The sequence below is a fragment of the Pezoporus occidentalis genome, unplaced genomic scaffold, assembly GCF_034315485.1.
Source record: "Pezoporus occidentalis ecotype Australia unplaced genomic scaffold, CSIRO_AGI_Poc_V1 ctg66, whole genome shotgun sequence".
Taxonomy (NCBI): Eukaryota; Metazoa; Chordata; class Aves; order Psittaciformes; family Psittacidae; genus Pezoporus; species Pezoporus occidentalis.
In genome coordinates this window covers 583,876-602,504 of record NW_026916009.1, presented here as the reverse complement: position 1 = coordinate 602,504, position 18,629 = coordinate 583,876, and the positions used below count along the sequence as shown (strand labels likewise).

General features: G+C 47.5%; 1 protein-coding gene across 6 annotated transcripts in view; it reads left to right on the top strand.

The window, feature by feature from the left end:
- NRP2 (neuropilin 2) overlaps positions 1 to 18,629 on the top strand; it is an 88,219-nt gene that overhangs the window by 48,984 nt on the left and 20,606 nt on the right. For all 6 annotated transcript variants that reach the window (XM_062640625.1, XM_062640628.1, XM_062640626.1 and 3 more), the window contains exons 11-14: positions 2,094 to 2,210; positions 4,751 to 4,903; positions 14,419 to 14,681; positions 16,479 to 16,575. In XM_062640625.1, coding sequence (XP_062496609.1) covers positions 2,094 to 2,210; positions 4,751 to 4,903; positions 14,419 to 14,681; positions 16,479 to 16,575 — 630 coding nt within the window. The remainder of the gene's footprint in view (positions 1 to 2,093; positions 2,211 to 4,750; positions 4,904 to 14,418; positions 14,682 to 16,478; positions 16,576 to 18,629) is intronic.

The window sequence follows — 18,629 nt, the reverse complement described above, 5'->3', positions numbered from 1 at the left end:
ATAAATATTCGTAGCTTTATTGATCTAGAGGCATTCAGCTTTGTAATCAGAGCTGGGCTTGTAATCTTGTGGCTTCACCATGTTATAAAAAGCATTTGTATCCATGATGCAACCTGGGGAGCAGAGATAGCCCATGGCATTATCTGCATGCTAAATCCAGGCTGGCTACGTGCAACAGTCCTTGACAATGCCAAGATATAGCCCTCCTTTGCTGGGAGGACCCAGGCACATCACAGAACTGGCTCTGAAAACCCAATCGCACTTGCTTGGGAGCAAGATTAAGAGATGGATTAAAATAAACTGATTTAAAACATTTTCAAGTGAGGGCCTAAGCCTGTGTTTACCCTACCCAGCTGCTTCTATTTATCAGCAACGATGCATCTTAATTACTGCGTCAAACAGGTAACTTAACAGCAACTGTGCGTACACACTAGTTGGCTAGTAACTCAAAAATCGGGAAGCAGGCAGTCAGTAATCGGGTTCTTTCAAAGACCTGCCAAAATTTTCCCTCTGAAGAGTGGAGATTGATGAATGTTCACTTGCAGCTGGTTTTCTCTCTTTTGAAGTTCCAAACATCTGGTTTCAATTGCTCAGTGACTTTGCATTTTGATCAGCGATTACCACCAGTTGCACAGACACTTGCAGGGCCACGGAGAGAGAAAGCAAGCAAGCAAGACCTCTCTTTTTCACTTTCCATTTCACACATGATGTTGTCCTGCCTGCTACGGTCATTATCTCTTGTAACCATCGTGTTGCAGCTCTGCCATGGTAACTGATTCTTCAAGATATATTTCTGCAGCTTGTCTAGGGCAATGCAACACTGTTGATTTACATCTGCTCATCATCTGTGTCCGTATGGGACTTGGCTTTCAAGGTCCTTTCACATTTTCACATTTCAGCTATAAATCTCAGTATACAAGAGCAACAGCCTAAAAAAAATTGTACCACAAGCTCTAAATAACTTGCAGCTTTTGATATGTTACCTTCACCTGCTGCTCTTTCTTTTTTCTTTTCTTTTTTATGGCATTTTTCTGTGCCTGGCTGCTTACGATTTGCTTCTTTGTTGAATTTGGAGGTTTATGGGTTTGCAACAAACTCGAACTTACAAATTAAAAGACTTTGATGTTGTTTGGTATTTTATCCTGAACAAAAGACAGCCACTGGAAAGAAAAAAAAACAACCCTGAGAGTTTATGTGCAACACGTTTAATAACAGGAAAATGAAAGGGCAGAAAGAAGCCTATGGAAAATATTCAATGTATTTAGCTATTTTCTCCTGCTTCTGGCTTTATTAAATGATATCCTGAAGGGCGCCAACAAAGAAACACAATCACACACAACTGAGCAAAGCAGCGTCTTTTTAAAAACGGAAAGAATCAAGCCTGCTGAACTCCAGTTAATGCGCCCATAAAAGGAGAGCCTGCTGGAACTTAATGTCATTTACTGTTGATCTTAATATCCTTCCCTTTCTTGCTTAAATTTCCCCTGACACCTGCTTGGAGGTTGTTTCACACAGGCCGTGTTGGAGAGAGGGAAATTGGACAGAGACCCTTTGAAAGTGTAGTCAGGAGCCCGGAGTGTGAAACCAGATGCTTTCTGCAGCGAGCCAGAGCGCAATAGGGGATCCTTGGGGTCCGCTTGCGGTTACGTCATTTGTGGGTTTGAGTGACTTGTTTTATAAATTGGCACAATTGGTGGGAATGTTGTGTGTGCTTTTTTTAACGCGTCATGTGCCTTTCTGAAAGGAAAAGGCGTCTTGCCTGTGATCTCTCTTACCCAGCAATAGCAGCCAAGTGGATTGCCAGCACCCGTATACATTAAAAAATTAAGAGGGAAAAGTAGCGTGTATGTCTAGAGGAGAGCCTCGTCCAAAGGGAACGCTAAATCAAAGGAACTCCCATATGGAAACAGCCGGTTCACTTGAAGTTCAAGCTATGCTGACATTTCTAGCACGTGGAAATTTCATGGTATTCTTGTTCTGTCTCTTCCTGCCATTATAAGAACACAAGAAAAAGATTTTTTTGCTTTGTTTCCTCCTACCTAGGCTTTTTATATTGCGTATTGAAATAACATCTCTACTCCATTCTTTCTCAGATGTAAAGCCCACAGCAGAGACGCTGGTGCCCACTTTGAAGAGTGAAGAGACCACTACCCCCTATCCAACTTATGAAGAAGCAACCGAGTGTGGTGATAGCTGTGGAGAAGAGGAGGGTATGTATCAGAGCAGCACATCTTTATCTCAGTAGATGAGCAGTTAAGAGCTAAGCAAATACTCTTTATCTTCCCATTAGCTCCCATACATGGGGCTGATTTCTGGAAAGCTTAGAGTAATATTATTAGTGATAGGCCAAGATTAAAAAAAATCACAAACAAAACCTGCCAGAATCTGATAAGTTATATCAAGGAAGGATGCAAGAGCAAGAGATAGCAGCTAATTCAGTCCGTAGGGTACAAGACTTGACTTGAAGAGCTGCTCTCCCAGCCTCCTTACGTGACCTGAAGAAACTCACTTAGTGCCCTGTTTAGAACCACCTCCATTCCAGATCCCCTTGGCTGGGTGTCATAAATTCAGAATGTGATTCAGGGGAGAGATTCAGACTGCCTGGTATGTAGGGCTCCTTTTGCAGTGGTCACAACTGTGAGAGTAAATCACAACATGTAGAGAAGGCTGATGTCCTAAACATCTATATGTTAAGGATCATCTTCCCTAATAACAGCTGCCTAAAATTCAGGAGGACAATCTGGGCTCCTTGTGCAGGCAGTGGAGAGAGGGAAACACTAATTTCAGGCAGGAGGTTGTCCTTCCAGCCTTAGATGGCTGTCAGATATACAGGGAGCAGTTTGGTATCTCTGGCACTTGCCTGCCTCTTCTGACTGCAGAAGAGGTTGAATGCTTAGACTACATGCTAAGAGCCAGTGCTGGGAGGAACTGATATTCTCTGCCTCAGATTCCTCTGTGTAGAAGCAGACATTCTGTTCTTCTTCTCCTTGCAAGGGAGATGTGAGCATCTAAAGCTTGTGAAATGTGCAGATTAAGGGGAGAGGGCTTAGCAGAGCCAAGCAGGGTTAGTTGTACAGTGCATTGTGTAGGAGGTACATGCCTCTGAGCAGGACCGCAGAGCCTGGACCTCAGCACTGGGCCTGGGGCATATACACCAGGACTTCAACAAGACATCTCATGAGGAAAGGCTATCCCCTGAGGCAGATCCTAGGGCTTCTGCCATTTCAGCTTCCAGTCCCAGAGAAAAAAAAAATAACGGGTTTTTAAATAAATACATTTTTAAAAGGACGATAATTGGCTTTTTCACACCTCCCATCAGGACCCTGCTGTAGTTGAGTTCTGGAAATGCAAGTTGCAGAAGTAGCTTAAAGGGTCTGATTCCTATTGCTTTGCCTCAGTGTTAAGCCTGTGCAACCCTGCTACCATTGTGGCACCTGGGAAACTGCCAAGAGGATATTTAGGCCAGTAATAGTCACTGCAACAACACGATTCCTGGGTGCAGTCCAGGGCAAGAGAGCAGGTAGAATATGCTGCGGAGCGTGGAACCAGCCTCCCCATCAGCTTCCCTCAGATTTAGCAACAATTTTCATTCTCATACTCCATAAACAATGAGTGTATTTCTCTGGACAATCAGATTTATGACAGCCAAACAGAAACAATGCTTCTCTCCAGGGTATGAGATTAGATTGGAATAAAAGGATCCATGATCTCCATTGTTTTATTTCAGAGTGGGAGCATGTAAAGAAAGCCCTCGGCTCCTCACAGCAGAGTTCTCCTGATGCCTATCGCTTGAGTCACTCACCTCCTTCTGGCTATCACTGACTATGTGGGCACTATGATTTAAAACTTCCTCTTTGCTCAGGAAAAACCCAGCCTGTAATTGGGCTGTGACATGCATGTCTACTGAGTGCTTGGAATGCTCTCAGACCATTTCTGTGCCTTATGGCTGCTTCCCCAACCAAAGGAGCTAGCAGCTGCCTTGCTGCTACATGCAGCCCTTGGCATGTGCCCTCCTGCCTACAGACCTGTCTCTGCGGGAAAGCTCTCCAGAGCTTTTAAGGCTGTTGACACAGGGGAATTATCTCTGCTCCTGTTTCACGGATGAAAAGTTAAATGACTTGCCCAAAGACCATGTACTGAGTCCATAGTGGAGCTAGAAATAGAGGCTGGCTTCTTTCACTCAGAATCCAAAACCTTGAGCTCATGGTGGCCTCACATTTCCCCTGGTGGCATTTCCACAAGAAGGTAGGAAGTGGTGAATGACAGCTCACCACGTTGACAGACAGCTCCTGTCTGGTGCAAGTGGCTAGATCTGTCACTCAGGAGCTGGGGTTTTGGAGCACTTGAGATTTGGAGCCAAAGCAGGAACTGATGAGCACAGGGCACTCAGGAAGCACTCTTCCCTGACATTTAAGAAGGCATTTAATATTTGACTGCTCTAGGGGATGAAGAGAAGGTGCTGATTAGAGTCTGGAAGCATTTGGTCCTTGCTTTTATATTTGCTTAGTTTGGTGGATTAGCCGCAGGACGTGGGGCAAGCATTTTGATGATGCAGAATTTAAGGCTGATCCCTGGAGCTGACGAAATGTGAGATAGGTTAAAAGCATCAGTGTGAATGAGATTTCATGCTTTCTCCAGTATTTATGGCTTGCAAGCTATTTTAGGTTTGGGTTGTTTTTTTAATAGCAGCCCTTCATGGGTAGGTCATTTTTTAATCCAACTTTATTTTGCTTCTATTTCTTTTTATAAGATTTCCACCTCCCTGCAAACTTCAACTGCAACTTTGATCTCCCTGAAGACCTCTGTGGTTGGTCACACGACTTGGCAATGGGTTATACGTGGTCTTTACAGCCTACAAGCACCTGGACTGGCAACTCTGAACCAAGCCCTGAGACTGTGCCTGGTAAGATGATGAATATCAAAGCAGGGAAGAAGGAGCTAATGGGGCTTTTTCCATCTGAACAGTATGACTGATTATTGCACAGCTATCAAGAGCTGTGAATGCTGTGCAGAGCTTAACATTTTCTTTTGTGGAAGCTTTCAGATTCTTTGCCGTATGGTTCATGACTTATTTATGGGAGTGTGACCACTGGCACTAAATTATACTATCCTCTTGAGATAGTCTTGAGTCAGACACTGGGCTTTGAATCCCCTGTGACTGTGAAGGCTAGCCTTGGCTTTGTTCCACATAGTACCCTAGGTTTTTCCCCAGAATGCATTTCCTTTTTCGTTAGAGTTGCATTTCTTCCTCCCATATGTTGCTCGGATTGCTTATAGTCTTCAGCTATTCTGCACTCTGGGCTTGCACAGGCTGGATTTCAGCCTCCTCCAAGTGAAGGATGAGCTAAGCCCTAAAAATGCTGTAATATGCCAGCTTCTTGCTGTTTGACTTTTGCTCTTTTTTTCTTTTTTACTTTGGAAGCAGAAGATTTGCCTAATTTATGGCGGCCCTCACTGAGGCTCTGGCATGGGTTGGAAGGGAGCCTGCCTCTGGCAGTGTGGTTGACAGATTAAGTTCTTCAGCTTCACGTCTTGGAACTAGCCTTGGGACTAGTGCCCTTTCTTTACCCTCACTGACTTCGTGGCACTGGTGGCATGAAGAACATTTGCCAGTTTCCTTACAACAGTAGGCTGTGTCACCACAGCATCACTTCACTATCAGTCATTGCTTAAGACTCCCCCAAGGAGAGCTGGCTTCTCTTACCTCTCTTCAGCTCTGCCCCGGTGCCTGGTGACTCCAGTGTCTGCATGCCATGTGCCCACGGTGGCATGCATGCTGTGGGCTCCTCTGTGCCCTCCCCAGTAAAGGTTGAGTCTTGAGATGAAAACATGCAGGCGAACCTGTTAGCCACCTGGCAGAGGCGCTGGCCAGATTGGCAGTGCTGCCAGCCAGTTGGAAAGCTGTGCAGCCAACACCTGGTAGGCAGTGCTAAAGAGGAAAATATGTATTCCAGAAACATATGGGAAGAGGAGAATCTGCTACATCTCCACACACAAATCACCCCCACACAAATGCACACATCATTTCTCTCTTCGGCTCCTGAGGTGCTTGGCATTTTTCTAAGAGACACGGTAATGCTGTAAGTGCAGCCTGTATGGACATCTGACAAATTCTTCGGCGTGACGCAGGGACACAGCGTCTGCTATGGAGAAAAATATTTTCATATTTCAAGTGTTTATCTCTTCAGCATTTGAGTGCTTTAGAAGATTAATATCTGGAGCTCAGAGGAGCCTTAGGCAACAGGAGAGAACACTTACAGCCAGGCCCAGACTTAATAACCCTCCCCATCTCATTCGCTGTAATAATGTTTAATTAATATAAGCCTCCTGCAAGTAGGATAAAAATTACTTATTTTTATAACTCAGACTCAATTTTTCATTTCATTTCCTCTCCCCCGAGTCTCCCTACAATTAGCTGGCCATAGTTTCTTGGAAGACTGTGTACGTGCGCATGTGTATGCACAGCCCGGGAGAGGCTGGTAATGCCTCAGACAGTTCAGCATGCAGTTCTGGTTTTTACCCTTCTTATAACCTTTCTTCTCTTTCCTAGTTAGTTATGAATTGCAAAACTTCATCACTGCACCCAGGGAACAGTTTCTTATTGAGTGCAATGATCTGGTTTTGTGCCAGGTCTCTCTTACAGTGCTGTGCTGAGCTGGGCACTGAAGCACTAGGAAGGCGGGGGCACTGGGGCCCTGCCTGGCAGATCACTGGCTCTGTACAGGCAGAGGAAGAGGAGGAGGTAGCGGCTCCAGGGGGCTGAAGTGACTTGCCCATGGTGGTGGGAGAAGTCAGCAGCAGACACCAGTCACAGACTGAAGGATGGCTGTCGGCACTGCTGTGCTGCAGCCTTGCCCACACAGAGCAGGGCTGCAGAAGGGCTGACATGCAAAGGCATCACTGCCATGCCTCGCTTTGGTCTGCTCTTAGAAATTAAGATGTGACACAAAAGGAAACAACTATTTGCTTTTTTCCTCCCCACACAGCTTTTAAAGGCAACTTGAAAAACATGAAAAAGAGGCAATGCCAGCCCTTCGGCGGGGACAGAATCGAAGCATTGTTCAGTTCACACTCCCCCATTCTTCCCCTGACTTTCCCTCGCACTCCCTCCAGCACTTTGTTTCTACTTAGAAAATCCATCCTCAGACTCCAGGGAGTAAAGAATGAAAAGGCCTTGTTCGGGGTGGTCTTGTCTTGTGAATTCCCCACCCTGGGGTGAGCAGTTGGGTGAAGGAGAGCAGCTGTGCTTGGTTTAGGGGCAGGGCAAAAGCTAACGGGAACTCAAAGCTGCTGGAGCCCAATTTACTCTGATTTAAAGCTGCTGGCCTGGGCTAGAGGCCATGGCTGCTCCATGGTAGCAAGGAAATATGCTGTGCCTTTAAGAGCCATGCGGGAGGTGTTTCTATTTCTTCTGAAAATGACAAAGCAAAAATTAAAATTAAAAGGGGAACAAAATAATAATAATGAGAGGAGGAGCCTGGCTCAGTCTGCATGAGAGAAAGGGGGAGGAAATGACCATGGTGAAATATCCTCTGTGAGGCACTTGATTAGAAAAGTCTGCTGAGAGACAGGCCTGAATTCCTCAGATATCTCCCAATTTCATGTTACGCGCTGGATGCAATTCCTCCTCATCTTTGGCATGGAGAACTTCTGGAGACTGACAAGACACCCACTGCTCTCATCCCACTATTTTTATTTCCAAGATACTCTTTCAGGCAGCTCTGCGTTTCTTTTTTTAGCCCTGTGTTCCTTGGGTTCTTCACACCATGGATTAGTTCCACGTCCTCTCCTGCAGGCTCCCATTACGTGTCTGGGGACCCCGTTGGTGGAAGTGGACCAAAAGTGCTCAACTCAGCAGAAGCCCAGCATGGTTCCAGCTGTTACCCTGCCCTTTGCAAGCCTAGAAAATACTGTTGCTCCCTTTTCCATGCCCTCCACAAGGGATTGCTAGGATTTTTCCCTCTGTGTATTTTCAGATGTTTCCCATCTGTAGAAAGATTCCCCTTAGCTGCACCTAGCACGCTTCAAGGAGCAACAAGTTCAGGTTTCAATGAGGCTTCATCCCCCCATCCTGCTGCACGCAATGGCAATGTGCCATTGGTGTCAAGATAGAGGTCTTAAGACCTGAAAATAAACCTGGGTTGGCAAGTTGAGCACAACTCTTCACTGTGGTCTTGATCCTGAAGGGTATAAAAATCCTGGCTCGTATCCTAAGCTGTTAGGTGCATCTGCATTGCTTCTCAGTGATGCTACGCTAATAGGCCAGCACTGCAAAGCTGGAATTGCTGTGTTTTGCCCATTTTTTTTCCCCTCCCCTTTTCTTGCAGTCAGTGAGTAAATACCCTGTGGTCCTAGAAGAGGTTGCACCTCTACCACACACTGCTTCTCCACCAGGTGAACGCGGTGTCAGGGTTCAGGGCCCTGGCAGCACTGTGAACCCGGTGTTGTTTGGGTGTTGGCAGCTGTACATGCACACAGAAAAGGAAGCAGTTTTAACCTTGCAGCTCTCCAGACCACGTAGCTCTTGGGCTGGGCTTCAAAGCCCACCGAGAGCTTCTGCTGTGGGCCATGGCCTTGCTAGCTTTGAGGGTCAGGAATGCTGCTCGTTTGGGTTGCAGGCGCTGCAGGGAAAGGTTTATTTGTTTCAAAGCGTTTCCAGCAGAAGAATGTTTGTAGTGCTCTGAAGTTTTGTAAGACTTTATTTTTTAAGGAAAAGAAACGTTGAGCTGTTTTTATGCTGATGGTGACCCTTTACCATTCTGGTGTTTTTCCCATGGGATCTTTAAAAGGGAAAGTTTCATGTTTTTCCTGCAGTTCCATGAAAACTGCTGCCTAAAGCCCTTGATCCTACTCTGTCCAAACCAGCAGAAAGGTTTTCATGGTGTTAATGGAGCAGGGGTGGGCTCAAGTGGGTGTGCACTTACTCTCATGAGACTTACTCTTAGGGTTTATGCCTTGAGGACACATTCTGACCTCGGGGGTCAAACCTGCCTCTTTTGAAGTAGGAGGCAGCTTTGCATGCAAAGCGGTGTAAAAGTCAAGCACTTCTGTGCAATGAGCGAGCAGCTGCATGCTGTGGGAAGGAGACCACATACCCAGCAGTCTGCACCACACATGCAGTGTATGCACCACACATGCAGTGTATGCACCACACATTCAGTGTATGCATCACACATGCAGTGTATGCACCACAGACTGCCTCTCAGCAAAGCTGTACATGGCTCTCCTGACCATGATTTGCACAGTGGAGGAACAACAAACCTGAACCATTCATGCCTTGGCTGCCTGCAGCATGGTGGAGCTGAGATCCCCCAGTACCCAGATCAGGGGAAGTTTGCTAGGGCCAGGACATGGTCGGGCTGTGGCCATCCTCATGCCCATACTCTCTGTTATGAGCAAAGGTGCATGGCCACAGTCTATCCCTTCATTGCCAGCAAAACTCCCACTCACTTGGACTGGGCTGTAGAGAGAGTCACTCTTTGGTCCCAAACACAAGTGACACACACTGCCTATAAAACCTGGCTGGAATGCTCTCTGCAAAGCAAGACGCTGTCTCACAGATCTTAGCATGTGCATCACTCCATCACTTCACAGCAGTGACTTAGCAGCCTGTGAGTCACAGAGCCCGGCTCAGGAAAGCATGTGTGCACATGAGCAAGCTGCAGTGTGCGCTGGAAGCACTGACGTGGTTAATGCTGTTAATTGTGCATGCAAGATGCTGGGTGCGGGTGGGTCTGTGGGCACCCTTTCATGTAGGGGTATGCAGGGTGCCCGCTGGGCTGGTGGTGGACGCGGCGCAGTGGCAGGAAGCTCACTTAGCATAAATCTCAGGCTCTAATTGGCATTTGGTTTGTCAGGGACACTGTGCCCTCCATGCACTCCGGGGGGAGGCAGTAGGACTCACAACTGTGCCATGCTGTTGAGGACATGAAGCTTAATTAAGAGAGAGGATGTAATGGCTCGTCCATTAGAAAGGCTCCGGAGAGCAGGCGGAGGGCTTGGTTCTGGGCAGGTGTGGGGTTTTATGCCTTTTCACGGACTGATTTAGAGAGTGAAATGGCAAGGACTTGGCAGGCTAATTAACGCATAATCAAAATTGAGGGGATTTTCCAGCAGATGCAGTGATCTAGTTAATATAAATATTAGTTCTACGGGGGATTGATTTCCCTTCATAAATGAAAGTCTGTCATTGAGGACAAGCCTGTCACTGAAATTATTGTGGCAGCCTTTTGAGGTGAATTTGCATGACTTGCCAAAAAATTAAGAATATAATAACTATCCAGTTTCAATCTGCATATTCATGCAGCTGCATCCCCCTGCTCCCAGAGCATCCTGCAGCCATGAGGGGATCTGAGCTGATCCACACCCAGCAAAAGGGAAGGGCTTTCATGCACTAGAAGAATGGTAGGATCAGGCCCTGCTTGGTCCTGACACAGCATGGTCAGGGTGGTATTTTGGAGTGTGCAAGCAACAGAGAGGGCCCAGGGCAGAGGTGTCACCTATGGGATTTGGTAGACAAGAGGTGGCTGCCGTTGGGACGTGGTGCTGCTACTGAAACACACCATGAAACAAACTTTGCGATGAAGAAGAGTGTAGTGACCTTTGGAGGGACATAAGTGAAGACAACTCAGCGTGGGTCCTCCATAGGAGCAGCAGCAGCTGTAACTCAATGATACCCAGTGAGGTGGAGATGCAGGGGGAATCTCAGTAATTGCTTGTGTACATCCTGCCCAACATGTTTTGCTGGAAGACCTCCAGATGTGCTGCTGAGATCGATGAGGAAAGGTGTTTTTCTTGGGAGAGGGGGTGAGACATGCAGGACCCAAGCACAGGCAGGCTGACCTTGCAGAGGGGGCAGCTGCCATAGCTTGTGCTTGCAGCCTGACCCAGACCACAAGGCTTCATCCCCCACTGCCCCTAATGTCCTCTCAGATGGCTTGCTAGCAGGAGGGTATGGGTATGCCAAGAGGAAACCACATTGGCCAGATGGTTGGTTTGCAGGGCTCGGCTGGTGATTTATCTAGGACTCGCTGCCATTCACATACAAGTGACTCTGCCATCATCTGGCTGGGGTGGCTGCGTGTTCACGCTCCTTTGGCTCTCCTATACCCAGATGATCCCATAAATCTTCCATGAGATTTATGCTGTAGCGTCAGTTGCAAAAGCAGAGGTAGGTTAAAATGCCTGAGGCAGGTTTGTCTTGCCTTTTTTGAGCCAGCACGTTGAACTGCCAGTGCCAGTTTGGTGGGGGATGTAGCTGCAGTGTTATCTGGAATAGAGGCTGCAAAGCAAAGTTCTGGGAAAGAGATTAAAATGTATTTCTAATCCTGGAAGAATTGATCAGCTCATCATTGCAAAGCTCCCTTCAAGTGTTTTAGCAGTCGAAATCAGCCTTTCAGGTTCCTTCTGTGCCAAACACTTCCATTGACTGTATCAAACAGAGCAGCTACTGGAACCACCGGGCTCCCACATGCTGTTCCAACAATTAGCTCCACAGTGCCCTTGTTCAGTCAATCTCAGCAAATTTGCAGGGCTTTTCAGAAGGTCCAGCTAGCCATCAGAGTGATCCAGCCATTTCATCTTCAAATGATGCAGAAAGACATGTCTGCTTGCACTCAAGTTCTCCACTCCAGAAACTGGTACCAGGAGGGGAGCACATGGTGCCCAAACCTTCACTGCTACCTGCAGGGGAGCATCTGGGTTCATCACCTGAAGACTGATCTTCCCCACGGCCCTAGGAACTGCCAGTAGGTCCTGGAGAGCAATATGGGCCCCAGCAAGCACTGGGCAGGGAGAACAGGAGAAGCAGGATGTGGGAGGCCTCCTGTGGCTCTGAAGGAGCCTGTGCGATTGAGGGGGCCATTGGTTTTGGCTGCCGTTTAGGAGTATCTTTGATACCACAGCCTGATAGGAATGGGAACAAACAGGAGGTCATTGTCATCCCTGGCGGGAGGGATGTGACTCAGAGGCACAAAAAATCTTTTCCTGAAGTGATGGAGGCAATGGCACTGGGTACCAGCAGCTCCCAGTGAGGGGTGTGGATTGTGGGGGGTTTCCAGCTACACAATAAACACAGTCCCATGTGGGCTTTGGGTGGATGAAAGGATGGCTCGCATCCCTGCACTCAGACAGGCTGCCTAAATACTGGAACCAAAGGTTGGTCCTGAACTTTGAGGATCTGGATTTGATCATTCTTGAGCCTGGGTGGTGCTTTTATTAAAGATTTCCCTGTGAGACCATTTCAGCTGTGAGATAATTGTGCGATCGCAGTCTGATTTGCTCTTCCACCTTGTTTGTTGTTGCTGCTTTTCTCTTTGAAGAGGCTTGTAGTGAATTACAAAAAGAGGATTTTAATTCAGGAGACCTTGATGACTTATTATACCTTATCACTCCTTAAGCATGGAGTACAGCTTGTTCTTTTTTTTTTTTGCCTTCCTCCACTTGTTTATCTCCCACATCTCCACCACTACCACTCTGAGGTAAATCACAAGAACACTCTTCCATTAGAGAACGGCATGGTACTTTTTCAAGTGATTCACTCAAGCAGGAGTGGGCAAACATACTTTCATCTCTTTCTCTGCTATTGTTTGTTGGCATAAAGTGCCAAGTGGCCCAGGTACATTTCATAGGTGCTGGAAAATATTGCTGGAAAACGTTGCTCTTTCTTTATGTGGCCGGTCAGCGACAGATTTGTCCTTCACGCAGCACAGTCACTGGAAGATCATATGGAGCAGCTACGCTTTTGAAATGTCTTGACCATACATCCCAGGAGCAGAGTGATGGCAGATCTTTCTGCTGTCCTGTCCTAAATTTATCTTAGAAAGCTGTGTAGCTCACGGTGGTTGGTTTGAGCCCAGCTCCCTGGCAGTGACAAACTTGCTGCAGGGCCAGTGGCAGTGCAACCACCGACCCATTTCCCCTGGGCTGGGATGTTACAGGATGGCTGAGCAGCAGCGAGGTCAGCTGCTGTTTTCTGGGTGGAACTTGTCTTTCCACGCCTGGGGTCTAAGTTCAGGTCTCTCTGGTTTTGGAGGTGATTTGGGTGCACTTCGTGAGATTCTCAGTTCAGACGCTACTCTTCTGCCATTGCTGTGGGCGCTGAAGCCACAGAGGGAGCAGGGCAAGCAGGAGCCAAGCTGCTACTTAGTGCTTTGTCCATCAAGCTCAGCAGGCTAAGATGTGAGGAAAGGAAGTGACAGACCCTTAGGTGTGGCCCTGGGGCAGACATAACCCCCATGGGCTACAGGAGAGCTGGCATGAAACACCAGTGACATTTGCCCACTGTGTAGCAAGAGAAGCACATTCCTCCTTCTGTTGAGTGAAATGCAAAATACCGCAATATCCTGTTGGCCTGTCCGTGTTGCCTGGTGCTGCAGGCACTGCAGCTGGAGCAACCCCAGGGACTCCAACTGGCCATTGGGCATGATGTGGGGGACAGCTAAGGATCACATCAGCTACACGCTTGGCTTTCAGTCTGTGCTAAGGGACTTCGGGCATTCAAGCTGCAAATGGGAAACTCCTTTGAGGAGGCTTCTCATTGGAGAGGGCTGGAAACCACTGATTCCTGCCCAGGGATTTGTATCCATGGGCTTTTGCTGCTATCAGTATTCATATCAAGTATCTCCAATTCCAGTCTCAGCCTTGAACTTCTCCTGAGATATCAAACGTACTGAATCTCCTCCCTGAGGACTGACAAAAACCATGGCACAATTCAATGTAATATTAAAGCAAGTGAATCCCTGCTGTATGTATTTCAGCTACCTTCAAGTTTGCAGTTACCCAATTGTTACCTGTACATACTTCGCTCACTGGGACCACGTCCTTCCTCTGTTCTATGCTTTAGGGGCTGTTTTGCTCCACTGCAGAAAAACTGAGAGGCAAAGCTTTCCTGTTGTCGTGCATATCCTCAAAATTGTCAGCTAGATCCTGATTGTGGAGTATTTACAGCTGGGGATGAAAAGAGGCAGGATGAACACAGCTTGAGATCCCCATCCCGAGATGAATTTTCAGTGCTGGCAGTTAGAAAAACCCACCTCAGGCTTGTTCACTGAGCGAGCTCCCAGCAGAATAAATACACCCCCCTGCCAATGTCATTACCATGGCATTGCTTCTTCTGACAATAACTGCTCTTTAATTTCCCCTAATTATGTCGCTCTTTGGCTTACCGCTTTCTGGTGTTGCTGCTGGTCTCCTGCTGGGACAGACAGACTGGTGAGGAAAGTGTGCTCCTCGATGCCCTGCCCAGGGCGCAGCAGTGGCGTGGCTTGCTGTGCACACAAGTAGATGCCAGCGTGAGACCCCATTCCTGCAGGCACGGGTGCGAGAGCACTGCCAAAGCTACCTGGCAGGAGGCGAGACACTTGTTGCAAGGGCCCACAGAATATAATATAATATAATGGTGTTTTCCTCTTTGTACAGATGGCAAGAATTACCTGCAGCTGCAGAGCAGTGGAAGGAGGGAAAGCCTGCGAGCCCGGATCATCAGCCCCGCCATCTACCTGCCCCGGAGTGCTGTCTGCATGGTCTTCCAGTACCAGGCATGGGGCAGCAACGGAGTGATGCTACGGGTCTGGCGGGAAGCCAGCCAGGAGCACAAGGCACTGTGGGTCATCATGGAGGACCAAGGGGAGGAGTGGAGGGAAGGCCGCATCATCTTGCCGAGCTATGACATGGAGTACCGGGTAAGATGCTCAGGGAAGGTGTCTTGGACTGGGCAGGCATCTCAGCATCTTTATTTCAGTGCTTCAGAGCCAGGGCCCATTCATCATTAGGGAATGTGGCTGTTTTCATTGTTTCTCAAGTTACCATAGTAACTAAACGACACTGTTTGTTATTCAGAGAGTGCCTGTCTTCTGCACAGACTTGGGCCTTTGTTCAGACTGTTGCCTTTTATATTCCTCAAGTCTCCCACTTTCCAAATATTTCCCTTCTTTTTCTGTTTCGATTTGTTCTGTGCTTTTCCCATCCCCCCCAGCTGATGGTCATCAGGTAGTCTGACAAGAGGCACAACTCCAGAGAGCAAACCCAAACCCTGCAGCCAGGAGAAGTGGGAAGCTGGGAGGGAGCATGGCCAGCTCTTAAGGGTAGGCAGCAAACAGCCCTTCCCCAGTCTCCATGAGTACATTTCTCAGACGCCTCATTAGACCAGATCAGAGGGCTAGGTGAAGCACTGTCAGGAGATCAGTGGAAGGGAAGGGATGATCTGGAGGGAGCTGTACTGCTTGCTGCAGCTGCCCGAGTCCCTCTGGCATGGCTTTGCCAGCACCCCACGGAGAGACTGCAGCTTCCAGGAGTGCCTTTGGCATGATTAGCCCTTCCGGGCAGTGTGCCGTTTGCTGGGGAGCCAGGGCTACTGTTGTCACTTGCTAATGAGCATCAGCACAGCATCCAGCACCCTCCAAAGCAGAAGGGAGCACGCTTGCAGTCTTGAGGTAGCACTTCAGTGACCACCCCTGCAGGGAGCCTTGCTCCATCCAGCTTCCAGCCCTGACCCTGACCCTGAGAGCTGCTGCCTCCCATGTGGAATGACGGCCCGAGCTTGGGACCAACAGCTCTGACACTCTGTGTCCTGCACAGTCAGATGCTGAGCCCTTTAGGGAGGTGGCCCGGGCATCCTAGATGGAAGGGGTCACCTAATTTGGGGAGAGGAGGTTTGTGAAATACATAGCCCTAGGAAATTATTTGGACCCTCAAGAGCAGGCAGGGAGATATACAGGAAAAGCTTTGCACTGGAGCTGCATGACTAGTTTGCATGTGTGTGTTTGGCTTTTTAATAAAATACCAGTAAACACAATATGCCTACAGATAAGAATGATGGGCACTGGCTGACTAGTTTGTGCGTTAAATGTGAATATGCCGGCATTAGCTAAATAACAGCATCATTATGTAAATATGCAAGTCTCTCCACTCAGCAGTTCTTAGAGCTAACGACTCTATTTATTTTTGTTAATATATTTTGCCTGTGATTAAGTAGGAATAAATTGACCCTTCTCCGCTAACATTTCAATACTTCTTATGTAATATTAATGGGAACAACACTTTACTGTTAATGTAGCCGTGCATTTTGTGTCCTTCCCTTCCTTTTTCTGATCATAGTCCAGTTAACACCACAGGCCAGATCTGCTGCTGCTGTCAGTCAGTGTCACGCGCCACTTGCATCGTTGTGCAAGTGCCGGGGGGTGGCCTGCAATACAGAACATTGATTCACTGAGTCTCTGTTCCATAAGAGAGGCATTTAACTGAACAAATTGTAAGCCACGTGCTGCCAGGCCAGGTAACAATCTCTCTGCAGAACTTATCCCTGCAGGGCAGCTTTCCCTGGGGAAGGGGTGGCAGAGTCAAGGCAAGAAGTAAGACTAGTCTCAGGTCATCCGCAGGTGTGCAGGGAAAGCCAGGAGCATGTTTGCTGCCCTTTACCTCAGGAGTAGCAGCCACTCTGTGCCTCCCAGCACTGACATTTCTGTCCTGGTTTCTCACAGATCGTGTTTGAGGGATTTATACGCAACGGCTACTTGGGAGAGCTCGCCCTCGATGACATCCGGCTAGGCACCGACATCCCGCTGGAGAACTGCATGGGTACGTTCCACATCCAGCCGTGGGGGCCAGGGGTGGCTGGTGGGGCTGGAGAACCTTTCCGTTCAGGCTCCATCGGCCACTTCTCCCCTGCTTGTGGTACTGGGAATTCTGGATCTCAGCTGGGACTTTGCTTGCTCATGAAGGAAATGAGGGGGACTCAGTCTCTGCGGGATGGGGGCTGTTGGTGCGAGAGGCAGGAAGCACATGTCTGTGCCACGCAAAGCTGGAAGAGCAGCTGAGGGTTACGGAGGACTATTCTGCATGATAAGGACATACACTAAATTTAAAAGGAAAGTGCTGGACAAAGGAAACCAGCTGTCAGTCAGTATTACATGCTTAGAGGGGGCAATGAGTTCAAAAGGAGTCTTCTCTAATAAGAAAGAAAATAGCAGAGGGGTTTTACAGCAGTGTTAACAGCACAACAAAGGAAATTTTTGTCCTAGAATTCACCGTTCCCGAACCAGGCCAAAAGCCAGGTGGATTCATTCAATGTGAAAGGCAGAGAGGACTTAAAAATGTCAAAAAAAAAAAAAAAAAGGGCAAAAAAAGTGTGTTTTAGCAGTTTGCTGGTGGAGCTGTTGATCTACGCTGTTCCCCTAACCGGCATATCCATGCGTACACTCTGATGGCTCTCGTGACCATATAGGTTGGATGTGGATTTAGAGCCATCCCAGTTGAGCTTGGGACCAGCAGTATCCCCTTAGGGGGCTCTGTGCTGAGAGCTGCCCACAGTGGCTGCAATTCTGCGTGATCCGGGTGAGGCAAATTTCACTGTTAAACACCCACAAAGTGTCTGACCCCTCCTAAAGTCAGTGCAAAGTAGGTAGAGCAGAGTCTCTCTCCCCATTAGACTTTGAAAGCCCCCATTCAGTGAAGCTCCTCTCCCCCACCAAGGGAGGGGAGGATCCCAATGCCTCCTAACCCAAGAGGGACTGATGCTCTCTTCCAAGGGTTGTATCTCCGGCAAGGAGATGCAAGACAAATTGTGCCTGGCAAGGGCTGGTCGCATCTCTTGCCACCCTGTGCAGGCAGGTGATGGTGAAGATGGTGCAGGAACCAGCATTAATAATAGAACAGAGGACCAGGACTGCCCCAGAGATGCTCTTGTGCACTGTCAGTCTCAGATTCTTTGATGCTTTGAACTCTGTTGGTCTCCCATCTGCCAAAGGAGCTAATACTCCATATGTCAAATTCCCTGTATTTAAGATTTGACAGTGGTGTTTTAATCCCTTGCCTTCTATGGCATTAAAGAGAAGCAAGACTGGTGATTAACACTAATAACATTTCCTATCTAACTTCTTTTGAGCTCAGCAGTTCACCTAGCTCCAGTGTTTCTGTATCTTGGGCCTCATGAACTGAAAGCTTAACATTTCAAAACAAAAGCATTAGTAAATTATAAAGTTTAAAGCATCGCCAGCCCTAAAAATCACACCAAACTGCTGTGCAAAATTCTTTGTCCCATTCCAGAAAGTTGAATGGGAATCTTAAAACCCATAAGGGTAGTTTGTTTCACATCATTTCTAACAAAGGGCTCCCACTGCAAACTTTAATATAACTCATGGGTCATTTCCAATGTAACCAAAATAATAATGAAATGGCAGAGATACAGTGCTACTCCTTCTCTCTCAGAGCCATGAGAATATCTGACTCCAGCACAGGCTACTCCTGTTTTTTCAGATCTAATCCTGGGAAGTAATCTGATTCCTTTTTAGCATGAAAGAACGCTAATAAGTCACAATAGTTTTTTCCTTTGACAAATGTGTCATTCACATTCTGAACTTGAGTGATGATTTCATAGCACTCAGTAGAGCCAGAGTCTCCTTCTGTGACTCACAGGCATAATGCAGAAGTAATCTAAAAATAATCAGAAATCTATTACTTCTGCAAAAAAGTAATCAGTAATAAGTGCCAATTATTGCTTTTCAGATCCAGTAATTTATAATAGATTACTTCTTCAAAGAAAGAAGAAAAAAATTGCTTGCCTTTGTTTCTTGTCGCTGTGAGATAGTGAGGAGCATGGCATCGATGCCCAGAAATAACACAGTTCCCATGTG